The sequence below is a fragment of the Opisthorchis viverrini genome (assembly GCF_000715545.1).
Source record: "Opisthorchis viverrini unplaced genomic scaffold opera_v5_442, whole genome shotgun sequence".
Lineage (NCBI taxonomy): Eukaryota > Metazoa > Platyhelminthes > Trematoda > Opisthorchiida > Opisthorchiidae > Opisthorchis > Opisthorchis viverrini.
In genome coordinates, this window is record NW_008752102.1 from 328,391 (window position 1) to 341,037 (window position 12,647).

Genomic DNA, 12,647 nt, shown 5'->3' on the forward strand with positions numbered 1-12,647 from the left:
TAAGTCGATCAGACGATTCCATCCGTCATATCCTGGCTAGGTTAGGTCTAGGACAGCGATGTGAAAACAGCGACAGACTTATCATCTTCACTGTATCGAACAACTTAGTCATCACCAATGCACATTTCCAGAACCCCAAGAGGCTTTTACCAACGTGATGTTCGAATTGCTCCCATAACCTCCCAACTCGACTTCGCCTCGGTACAATCTCGGTGCATATTAGCGATAGAAGACCGGATGTATCAAAGAGCCAAAAAGGGCTTTGCCCGAGGATCGGACCACAATCGTGCGACCGACAGTCGAACTTCATCTTGCTGAAAGACCTAAGACGTACCAGCATTATTCCACTCGAACATAAAATGTCTTAATACCTCTAATAGCACAACAGCGCAGCTGACGAGCAACTACTTGTGTCACCCTGGAAATCATTTGGTTTTGATGGACGATCAGTGGTCCGTATCTTATAAATCTACCCAATTAGGAGAACTTTCTTGTTTACACCACCCAGTGACACAGCTATCGCGTTTCAGACAACAAGTTGTGCCTATATCTATTGCAGGAGTGCCCCAACAAGCCTTGTAACTTCTGAAATCTCCGGAGTTGTATTACTAATTGCCAGTGGCCTGGTCGAGCTGAAGTCATTTCGGTCGATAATTACTCCAAAAATAAGAAAGTTGTAAGATAGGATTGCACTTCTCATGAACCATATTAATATTGCCTTCCTACAACCCATCAACCACTACACACACTGTTTTGTCCCATTTGGGAGGTGAAGTTTCCCCCTTCTCACGGAATTCATAACTTTGCTCCCAACCCCTGAGAATGGTCAGTCAGTCAGTTTTTCGGCTTGCAAACAGTGCATCTAAATACAGTGGTTCCATCTACTACAGCTCTAAGGAAAATAGGGAAATGAGGACCACGTGTTTTAGGTGGTGACCCAATCTTAGTTGTTACTGGCAAATTTTCAGCCTCCATACTGCTCGAAAATACTCCTAGAAAATCCAAGATGATCAAGCATTTCTCATTGTGTCCATAGGCAAGACGTATGACTCCTCTCAATCTCCAATGTCCAGGTTATTACTGACCTATTCTGTTTCTTTCTGTGCTTGCTCGATGAACGCTAAATTGATAATCCGCTTGTTCCGGCTCCACCGGTCTAACTGTTGCATATACCTTATACTCCTGATTGCTTGACTCAGTTGCACCCATATGCTGTCGTACCCGAAGGGCAGAAGGATTGGGCCTCTGACTTGAGCTTGCATTTCGCACACAAAAAACGGACTAGAGATGAAATTCTGCTGTCTTGCTTGCAACGATGCGTGAGCCAAATGCAGGTGCGTATGCACAATATGTGACGTGTGGGTTGGGTGCTCTGAACACTGAGCGGACGAAGTAACAAATGAGCAACTAGGAAGTACAAACATGCTTTAGAGACCGAGCAATGAGGATGAAATCCTTTCCAGCTAGTCCGGCTTATACAAAAAAAAGATAATAGATCCAGTTTGCAAGTTTAATAGTGAACGTTGCATCGGACCTGTGGTATGGCGCTATTTTCTGGCGTCTGACATGCACAGCGGAGTACTACGTCGTCAGCATGCTTGAGATGAACGAAAAATCATGGATAGGTATGAATAGACTTACAAGGAAAAAATAACGGAGAGTAAATGGTACCTTACGAAACGCCTGTATGTGTTGAACGAATTGTTGAACTTTCGCTACACTTGTGAAATGAGTCTGGTTGGTGAACTAGCCTCTAAGATGCCGATCCGGACCTGCTTCACCGTCACATATTCAAGGGAAAGTTTCAACAACAACCTTATGTCAGCGTTGCTAAAAGCAATATTGCAGTCCAGTAAGACCATCCGAACCGCCTTGCTCTTACAACCAAGTGATTAACTGGTCGATTACGCTGAGTAAGTAACAGTATACAACTTCATTTGCGATCTTCGATAGGTAAACTGGGGTCATCAGGTAACAGTGTGGTTATTCTTTCACATCCTGTCTCAGAGAGTTTCAGAGATGCGGATGGGCTAACGGAATGTTCGATATTTCGACTAAATTTTTTGAAGTATAATTCTTGCCACTAATAATCAGTTATTTTCTCCAGCATTGAAACCTTAATTAGGGAAAGCAGTTACTGGTTCTTTGATAATGTCAAAACTAAATCTGAATAATATCGGTGGCAGAAAATCAGGGGCAATCGATTTTCTAGCCTTCAATTCTATAAAGTTCTACGCGGCATCGCTCGCACTGGTGGGAATATGGCTTAGCTCTCTGAAGCGAACGAAGGCGGCCAATTGTTTAGCTGTACCGGTGAATTCGTGATTGGATCTTTTCACGTGGCAGTCGAGAAAACAATATTTTTAATTGCTACCACGTAGCTGACTTTGGGTATTCCACACGTAGTTATTGTTGCTAAGTTTCCACTAGACTGTCTTCTGAGCTGGGCAGTTTGATTGCAAACGTTTTATCACCAATCGAGGTGATATCATCACTGCGTTGTTGGAGAGCGTAGTGGTGCGTTGTGTGTGGTTGTGCCTTGGGTACTCAACGCGAGCAAGCCATCTACGCTACCTGAGCTACCAATATTTTCCTCTATAGAAGACTGTTTTCTACTGGTTAAACCATTGATCAAATTTGCTCCGCTCCCCACTCTAGGGCTCCGATCGGGCTTCCGGCTCGAACTGGGCTGAAGACTATTCGGATGTTATACTGCGTTTCTTGATCTTCCTGTACCGATCGAATTTGACGTTCAGGTCGATCGCCATGAACCCTGAGTTTGTCAATGGCCTTGTTGGTATCGTAATCGCAGCCTCCGTTTGTCAAGGGTCACACAAAACGGGAAACGTGAGTTCTAAACAGGACACCATTAAGTTATCTTGCCCAAAAACATCCATCAATATTAGCGAATATACACTCATTTGCAAACCAATTTGGTTCTTTCGAGAGACTCACCTGGAATCCAGCTGAATCTCTCGTTTATGATGTTCTCAGGTTGGGTTCTCAGCTGCTTGTTAGCGTAGGCGTACGTACTATAGTACGTACCAAACAGAGGTCGGTTTCGCGTACCGGCCATTGACTATCGAAGAGTTTTCGTAAACCTTGGGAGTCAACAAATGGGTTGACTTTCGATTTACTCAAATCCTTGCCATCTTAATATGGTCGTAACTGGGTCCTTGTTTTATATGCAAAATCCTTCCGGTTTCCGAAAGAAATTCTCCTGAGATAAATGCAGATTCTTACATCAATTTACCGTTTCAGCCTATTCCTCGGAAATGTCAACATCCAACGTCATCTCAGGAGAAGTTCTCATGCGTAATACTTAAAGTCAGTCTGGAATTTCTGAAAATCATCGTGTCGGACAGTTTTATGCTACCACCTTCCTATCACCAACCAACGAATATGGTCGACACACTGTTGGATGTGAGTTTCGGTCGTTCATTCCATTTAGCATCGGCCAATTCGTCCCTTAGCACATGTCAGCCGGTTATGGTCGCTGTTGCAATAGATTACAGCGTTCACATATTAGATCCTGGGTCTAGTTTACTGTTGTTTACCCGAAATTGTTTGTTTATGATGACGATACTTACTCGAAGCATATTGGAACTCTTTCTGATCACCATATATGTTGCCTAAAGAGCTGCTCTGATCTGAAGTTGTCGTGGCTTTCACAGCTTAGGACTTTTTCCAAGGGAGCTCCTTACACTGATGTACCCGTGGCTCATCTCGGTCAGTTAGATCGTGTGGTATTTATGTGACCACTCTCAACGAACATAACATTAGCCGTCTGTACAATCTACCAATCTGATACACAAATTTTTTCATCTTCCTGCGCGTCCGTCCTCAGTGTTCGAAAGGTGGAGTTTTTTAAACGGATGGATCGATAAATGATCTCCCCTACAATTTCTGGAGTATCAGTTGCATCAAAAGGTATCCACAGTAGGCGTCTTCTTGGAGGGTATAGACACCGACATCAGACTGTCTCTCAATAAATGTTTATATTTAATCAAGTCGGTATTTTAGTCAGTTTTTACCTAAGCTTTCAATGGAAAGAGAATTCATTTATATAAAACAAGCTCATGCCTAAATCATCGCCCTCACCAACACTTCCTTTCGGCCTTGGTGTATGCTCGAAAGCGCCAGACCCACATGAGCGAACGGTCCCGACTAGCTCACGCCGTGTATTTGAAGACAGCTAAGACAACATTTCGTAAGGATCTAGTTTACTTTAGATTATCTCAGGCTATCAAGCATAGTGCTGAATGGGTTGATCCATGTTCGCCAAACCCTTACAGCCTATTAACGGTTGCATCCACTCTACACCGCAAGTAGGCAAACTGTTGAACTCGAAATGATGGTATTTCGGTAGGTACTGCTTATCCTATTGAGCCCTAAATCCATTTGAAAACCACTCATTTATTGTAATCAGTATGCATACCTGTCTCTGCTACACCTAACAGTTCGAGTGAGTAATGACCGTATATGTTGAGCCCTGTGCGTAAGGTTTAGCTTACTCACAGAACTGTGTAATATGATTCCTCGCTTACTGTTGATGACTGATTTGGTTACTTTCACTAATTAGAAGTAATACTGTGCTAAAAGAAGCTGGTCTTTCACGACCTGAACTGCATTTCACTTCTAAAGGCTAACTTGTCAGGCTTGCGTATTTCTGCTTGTCTATGCTCGCTCTTAATTCCTCTCATAGGCTTTATCCGACCACTGCCGATCGAAGCAATATGATGAATTGGGCACAGATGTCTTGTGTGAGCTGATGGAACATTTTACGGCCACCGACTTACTGACTGACGAAAGGCTGTGTGTGCCTACCGGAGGTGACCGTCGTTATATCCCCCCGCAACTGGTTTATTTTGCTGCCAGAGTTGTTGACAAGCTATGGCAGGTGAGATTTGATGCATTTGTCGATATGCAATTCTTGTGTATTTTTACTCGTGTTCCCAATCACAAACTACCGGATGTCTAACCTGCAATCCTTGTTATCTAGTGACATGTTGACTGTATGAGACGTGTAGTCGTTTCCAATTGAGATTCAGTTTTTTTTAAATTGCATCACGTGTGGCGTTCGCAGCTCACCTGAATTGTTTCATGCAAAATAGCTTCTCCAGAGAGGCAGATTAAATACCTATTTGCGGAATCTACCGGCATTTCGTCCGGTACCTAGTCCTAACTCTTACGTGGTTCCATTCATCGGAAATGTATCTTTCGTTCAGTTTATTTTCTGCATTTCATTTCGGCCTGTCTGAGCCGAAAAAAAAGTTGATTGGCTCATCGACTGATATAAATTGTTGTGGCTCTCTGTGCCTGTCTGTGCAAATGACACTTGGCAGTCATCGCCATGTAATATCGTGGAGTCATCAGTCTATGCATTGATCAGGTTTTTGCGAAAGTGAGATTCTTTTCATTTCTTCTTTCACTAGGGCTCATTTTGCGGCCAAGTGATCAAATTGGTTGCTTTTCTGGACTATTTGATCACCCAATGGCCAACACACCGTTCTCAAGTTCCAGTAATCCCTTGTTCAGGGTCGGAGCACACTGACCAGCGTTTTGGAATTGAATCACTCTTCCGAAGTTTAAATCGAGCCATCCTGTATCAGTTCTCACGTCCCATTTTAACTCAAACAGACCAACTACAACTCTTAGAGTTGTTTAGACATATCTGGACAACTCGATCGTCGTCCATGGATTCCTCTCCAGCCGTTGTTTCTCGTAGTTCATTGGACCTGTCACTCGGCACATCTACAGAATGTAACTCAATTTTGTTTTCGGCAGCAAACGAAGATCCAGACTTCCCACCTTGTCTCATCCACCTGCTTATGCAGTTGGTCCGTGTGGAACAGAGAAATCTTGATGCTACGGAGCATGGCACAAATATATCTCCTCCTTCCGCCCCACTTCCAAAAATGGAAGTATCAGTGAAACCCGTAGATACACAGATAGAATACAATTCTGGTGTGAAGGACTACTACCGCACTGCTTTTTGTGAGGTCGAACTAGAAACATATGATGAAAATACCGGCTTCTTAACTTCTCCAAAGTTGAATAAAGTTGTGCAATCCGTGGATCAAGTGGATACCCCACTTTCCTGTCAAACTACCACGACCAGCGCGTATACTTCTGTGTCAGCAGTCAATTCAAATCTGGTTGTTCAAGCTGCACTCCTACTGTGGTCTGAATGTTATCTAGCGAAGAAAACAGTAAGTCTTCGTTCATTTCACAACAACATAGATCACTTCGTACACGTGAGGCTTAATCCCCTCGCTTTTAATCATTTGTCTCTCCAGCTAATTGCCACCTTGGTCCCTGATACGCCTCTGGTTAGTGGTCTTTCTGTACCATCTTTAACGGATTGGGCTCCAGTGCTGGAGGCGCCTTGTTTAATGGCCTGGGCACAACATGTGGACAGTGAAGCTGCTGGTACTGGTGGTACTGGCCCCGAAACTTTGTGGGGCCGTATTCCCGGGCCGCCAATGGCGGACTTGTTAGCTGTCGCAACTGGACTTGCCTCTTCGCCTCCGCTACCTCAGAACGGCAGCATACAAGGTTCATCTATATCCGGGCTACATCACCAAATATCTCTGCGATTGAGTCGGTTACCAGGGGGCGTGTTCAAATTCGGGAGTGGAACTCCGTCCGCCTCTGGAACCCCGCCGACCGCAACCCCACGTTTAACGGAGTCTGCGATGGGTTCGGCGGCATCTAACACAACACCTTCCATTTCCCAGATTTTCAAGTCCTGTCTGGTTGCTCACCACCTTCAGATGCCCAATCTGGAAAGCGTCCGTGAAGTAAGTTTTAAAGCACCGATAACCATTGTGTATGCAACTTCGATGTCGTTGGCACTCTGAAGAGGGATTTCTGTTTATGCTGGCCATCACTGTGTAATTTCGAGTTGACTGGTACGGACGTTCACCACACTAGCTCCGCTTTATCCGTTGCTGGAGCCTTCCTCTTCACTTGGACTGCTGATGTCCTCTTTTGAGTGTATCTCTTACTGAGCAGGCATAAGGCATGTAGATGCAATAAACAACCTTGTAACTCAAGCTTTTATGGACGGCAGTCGAAGAATATCATGAGCGGTCGACAACTTGCTCCAAACTAGCGTAAACGAACAGAAGTTTGGTTATTCAATATTGCAAATGTGGCTAGTGAATGTGGTGATTGCTTTTAGTTCCATATAGAATCGCTTTTCTCTGCCATGGAACGCCTACGCTGATCAAGGACCCTTTCGTTCGTTCTTTGAAGTTTGTTCCGGTTTTGTTTTTCAGATGGCCTCCAAGAGCAAGACAATCATCACTCTTTGGCTGGCATTTCTTCCATATGCTGTACATAGGTATATGACTTTTGTGTTGTCGTTGTCTGAAACCTAATATATGCGAATCAGTGATAGTAACACATTCAACTTAACTGAGTTCCTGTGAAACGGGCATGATGTTTGGGAATCTTAGTAGCCTTTCAACAATTGGAGCCGCTATGGTTACTTTGTTATTGACTGGACGGAAATTTCTAGCGACACAAATCAGCCACTTAAACTAAACAGGGAATAGTAGCAACGTTTTGCGAAACTACGCTTAATAACACCTTGTTCACTATGAATACCAAGACCAATGTCATTGCAACAAACCGCAATAGTAGTTTGAGAAACGCGCCACAAATAGGGGATCATGTGGCGGACGCGCTCGTTCCAGTCTCTGGAAACGTTAGGCTTACATCTGCTGTAGATTCACGGCACGCCTGCTCTCAGTTGTTCATTGGATCCTGTTCTATGTCTTGACCTCTTTCATCAGTACGTTTCTATGAAACCTCTTGTTTAACACTACTTCCTAGTGTTTCACAGGAGTATGTTTGTTCCTTGTGTGTTTTCCCCTGTAGGCACTCGAAGTATGCGTTCCGAACCAGCTGGTTTATTTGCGCGATATGCTGGAACAACAACGAAAACAACATCATCGCGTGAGTGCTCATGTTTACGGACCCTAAAGCTGTTAGTAAACTCTGTAATAGTCCTCAGGTTACCTCAGTGTAATCGAATTTCTTTTGGCTCCATCTTACGGCTTCATACCGTCATTCATCTTTTTAGATCGATTTCGGTAATTTCCTGAGACCGTTACGGTCAAGCAAGTATATGTGACTCGGGTCGCAAATCTATCGCAAATCCATGGCCAATAGTATTGCAGCAATTGCTGTCGTATGTGAAATAATTTTCGGCGACCAGAAGCACATACCGATAGGTTGACCGGATTCAAACATATCCCAACAGACAGCCAAACAATTAAGAGTAAAGTGGCCGTTTTGAATGACACGATGGAAGCATGCTGGATGTTCATTTCCTTTCCATTGGTACTCTATGTCGCTAGACAAATGACCTTTCCATGACATCAGTCAGGTTAGAAGACAATGAATCCTGAGACCTTAGATGTATCTCGACTATCCACCGTTAGTGCGTGACTTGATCCAGTGGCCATAATCCAGTCTATCCTGCCACACACGTAACAAAATGGAGGCGGAAACTAAGTTCCTTAATATTGTCCTTATGTGACGAATCGATTGGAATATCCAATGTCAGCATGAGTTTTTTTTATTTAGCCCGTGATTCTCGAATCTTAGCCTTACATCCATGAGGAGCGTTAAAAAGTTAGGGACAGTATTCTTCTGCTTTGTTGTAGCCGAATCTCTTGGTAATTTTAAATGCTGGGACCAAATTAATAGCTCACATTTATTCGTACCCGTCATTCACGCAAATGCGGCTGTATAGCGCTGCGGCTTACCGGAAAAGCTGTCATCCAGGGGGACTTGCGGCTTTTCCTGGTACGTCCACTCAATGAATCACAATATGAATCCTGTACACATGTATGCATTGTGTTTCGTAGAAGATCGCCTATCTGTAACACCCATTCTGCGCTGTTTATTATGCTACCGGAAAGAAGCACAAGGGCTAAGATACCGCCAAGTTGCCCAAGCCTGAACAGGAACAGTTGAATTTCACAGATTGGGTTCGAGCTAGGGACCTTCCGCGCTTTAACTACTCTGTTTGCTCAAAAGAAACTTCGTTTGGCTGGTTTTATCCCTCTGGAAGTGGCAATATACGTGATAATTTACCTTCCCGTATGGCTATAAAGATTTGCAAACCGGATAACCCATACGGTGAACGTGATTTATCCTCAAGCGATTTATGGGCCAGTGGCCATCCAGACTGGATTTCTCGACGCGACATGTGAGTTTGATTATGCCAAGAACATAGGAAGTCGGCTGTCATATAATCACCTCTCTTTGATACATAAATACGGTTTTCTTGTCGCCGAATCGTGTGTCGTCGCTGTTCTATGCTGCAACAACTACTCAGGAATCAACCAACTTGTTAATAGGACTTTATGTGTTTATTATCTGAGCGACGAGAATTTCATCAAAACGAACGTCTGGGTACGTCTCTTCCTAGCTAGTCAAAGGACTGACACGGTCGTACGATAGTTTAGCTTAAGCACATCTGGTTAACGCGGGACAGGGTCTGGGTTTAGAGGCTCCGTTTGCCGCTATGTATTAGATTTGCTGAAGTTTGCCGGGAGAAACAGCAACCGGTATATCGTTCACAGCTCAGGTCGTCGTGGCATTGTGTATTCATCAGTTCTTGCGAGCTTTGAACCTAGCCTTCGTTTTTTCGCTTCGCTCAGTGCGTATGAATGACCGGCCACCACTCTCAAACGAGTAAACAAATCCGTAGAGCAACCCAACGCCCCTTTAATTTTACCCCAAAGCACCTTAAAGTATGGACTCAGACGAAGCATCTGTGCACATGCTATCTTAGTTTGACTCTAACATTTGTGTTACCGGTCTTCATTGATTGCTTTGCCACTTGCCTTATACACTCTATGTTTATAGTCTGGCCCTTTTTTCTATTTTATTCGTCATACTCTGGTCTGTTGCTCCAGTTCCTTGTGGGCTTCAAATTACGTTCAGAGGTTTGTCAATTTACCTTCGAACTTTTTACACTGCTTGCCTTCTCGTGTTCACTCGCCCTATTGAAATGATAACTTTAGTCCGAGGCGACCGACCTCGGCAATTAAACCGATCAAATGCTAGACATGTGACTGCGACGTTCTCACCCGTGGTCACTTTCTGGGCCGGTTTCGTTTTCCACTCTAACTTCACGCTATTGTTGATTTTAGCGGATAGAGAAAACACCAACGTCATCCACACTCCACCGAAAAATCTAGAACAAATTGAAAGCAGCACAGTTTTTGGCTGATACCCCCTATTAACACGCCTTTAATCTGACAAAAGTTCATGTGCAGGCTTGAACTCCCAGTGTCCTCTAATACGAGGCTGTACATGCCACATGCATGGAATGAATTGGATTTTTCGTTTGCCAGTGTTGGTCCAGGGCGATTTGGAGCATCCTTAAAAGACCAGCAAAGATTTATTAGGATCTTGCGATAGTGCCAACATATGTGAGTTCGTTTTCCAGTGCACATTCACGGTCTTATGCCTAAAATTATCCCATTATACTTATTAGAATGTTCTTCACGAGTGCCAGGAATCCACTGGTCGGAACTGATGTAAAATCCTTCGAAAATATCCCTGTGGAACACAATGCTGGCCTGATGTTCACAAAGTTCAACTTAATTAGATGTATCCATTTAGAGAGCGCCTTTATAATGTTTCGAATAAAGCCACCCAACTGGTGTTTTGAAAGTGAAAGTTATGAAAGGTATGAATAAAAGGTTTATCTGCTCAGAAATCCACGCAAGTGCGGTTCGTCCAGTTACGCCCAAATACTCCTCGTATTCCACCAAACCAATTGGTTTGACCATTTGGATGGATTGCGCACAAACTCCCAGAGATAGTGGGGTCCGTAAGTCACTACAGTCTATTCTTTGCTACACGAGTTTAAGCTTAGTGTTTTCGGTTTGGATCGCTGGGAGGCATCTCTCCATTATAATTGTTGGTCATTTTGCTTCAGTCCTCTTATGCTATCGCACTGATATCTGTAACTGGCAGTAATACTTCACAGGCCGCATCAGTCGGATGGACAGGAACAAATCATCTTGCTTAATTGATCAAGCACACATTCACTGTTGGCGTCAGTCTAGGCCGTTTTTGAGTCGATTGGGCAATTGTGTTTTCGCTAGTGAATTTCCTGTTGAAGCTACCAATTGTGCTTATTCTCTCTTAGAACATGGGTTTCATTCACCGCCGACTGGAGTTGGAATGGGATAAAGTGGAGCTGGAGTTGACACGTGAGCGTGGTCTTTGGGGCCCAACACACCCGGATCTTCTAATGCGCTGGAAGCTGGATCCAACAGAGGGACCTTGTAGAATGCGGAAGCGAATGATTCCCAACCCAACGTTTTACATGCGTTATCCATACCACCCTTCGCTCCCGAGTAAAACTAGTGTACATGGCAAGGTGAGTTTTCTTCGATCTACTGATCTTCTGTGTTTCACTCTAATGAAAGGAAAATTATTCAGATCTTGCACCACCAAAGCACCCAGCTGCATCTCCTAACCAGCCACCTAGCACATGAAAGCTGGCGCTCCGCTGTTTTTTCTTTCCACTACTTCAGAAATCAACTGGTACAACTTTTAGCTCTAGGTTTAACTCCGTCATGTATGTCTAAGGTTGATTGCTTTAGCTATTTATTATAACTAATGTTCCTTGCTAGTCTATCTGACATTCCCACGAATGTTTGTTTTGCTGAGATTTAGAATGAGAACCGCATCTTCTATCTAAAACACCCAACTGCCGATTTCGCCTAATGACCCGACTGGTTGGAATATGTTACTTTTCCGTACACATTATTCTGATTTACTTGAGTCCGGAATGTTCCCACTGTTATGGAGTTGACGGTTTTCATTTGGCATAAAATAGCAATTTTTCTCGGAACTCAAGTTAACTCCTGCTGTTCGTACTATACTGTACGTTTCTCATTATTGGATAGTCCGCCCTGTAGCTTAACAGATTATCTGTATCCTCATGAAATTTGTCTGACGAAGTGTTGTCTGCGCGGGCCACCCAACCATTTCGTTTCCTTTGCACTGGTGATTTACTATGTTTTCCCACCTTGTTTGGGTCGCCCTCGTTTACAATCACATATTGTTACTGTGCCTTCCAGTCCAGTCTGGCCGGTTCAATTCTCCCATCTACGCTGAGATGTCGGCAGGCAAGGAGTCGATTTAGTCAGTTGTATTTTCTAAACTACCGATCGCGAAGCATTTTACAGGAAGACTGGGGTCCACTGACACCATGGCTACCACTCTTAGCTGAACAGGGTAAAACTGGTCATACTTCTCGAAAGTTATCCATGTTCCATGCGGCGGATTTGGATACTCTGGAGGCAAACGAATCTGACGAAGGACCCAATGATGAGCCTGAACAACAAGATGACCTTGAAAATTCACTGCGACGGTCACTGGATCCAGAGGAGCTTGATCGTAAGCTAGCCATTTATCTCACCCCTGTTGGAATTTATGATATTGTATTTTTTATTTCACAGACTACAGTTTATTACCGCATTTTTGTTACTGTATTCTGTGATAATACATTATTGCTCTTGTTTTTTCGAGAAGCACAATAGCCAGCTGAATGTACTGACCATTCGGGTTCACTTAAGCCAATTCGTCCATCAGCTGGCCGTCCA

The 12,647-nt window shown here is 43.9% G+C and overlaps 1 protein-coding gene across 1 annotated transcript in view; it reads left to right on the forward strand.

The window, feature by feature from the left end:
* Positions 1-12,647, forward strand: part of T265_15334 (hypothetical protein) — a gene marked incomplete at both ends in the record, with an annotated part of 86,119 nt that overhangs the window by 56,623 nt on the left and 16,849 nt on the right. The window contains 8 exons of the mRNA XM_009177634.1: positions 2,659-2,847; positions 3,262-3,423; positions 4,706-4,900; positions 5,436-6,212; positions 6,300-6,803; positions 7,888-7,965; positions 11,183-11,416; positions 12,123-12,441. Coding sequence (XP_009175898.1) covers positions 2,659-2,847; positions 3,262-3,423; positions 4,706-4,900; positions 5,436-6,212; positions 6,300-6,803; positions 7,888-7,965; positions 11,183-11,416; positions 12,123-12,441 — 2,458 coding nt within the window. The remainder of the gene's footprint in view (positions 1-2,658; positions 2,848-3,261; positions 3,424-4,705; positions 4,901-5,435; positions 6,213-6,299; positions 6,804-7,887; positions 7,966-11,182; positions 11,417-12,122; positions 12,442-12,647) is intronic.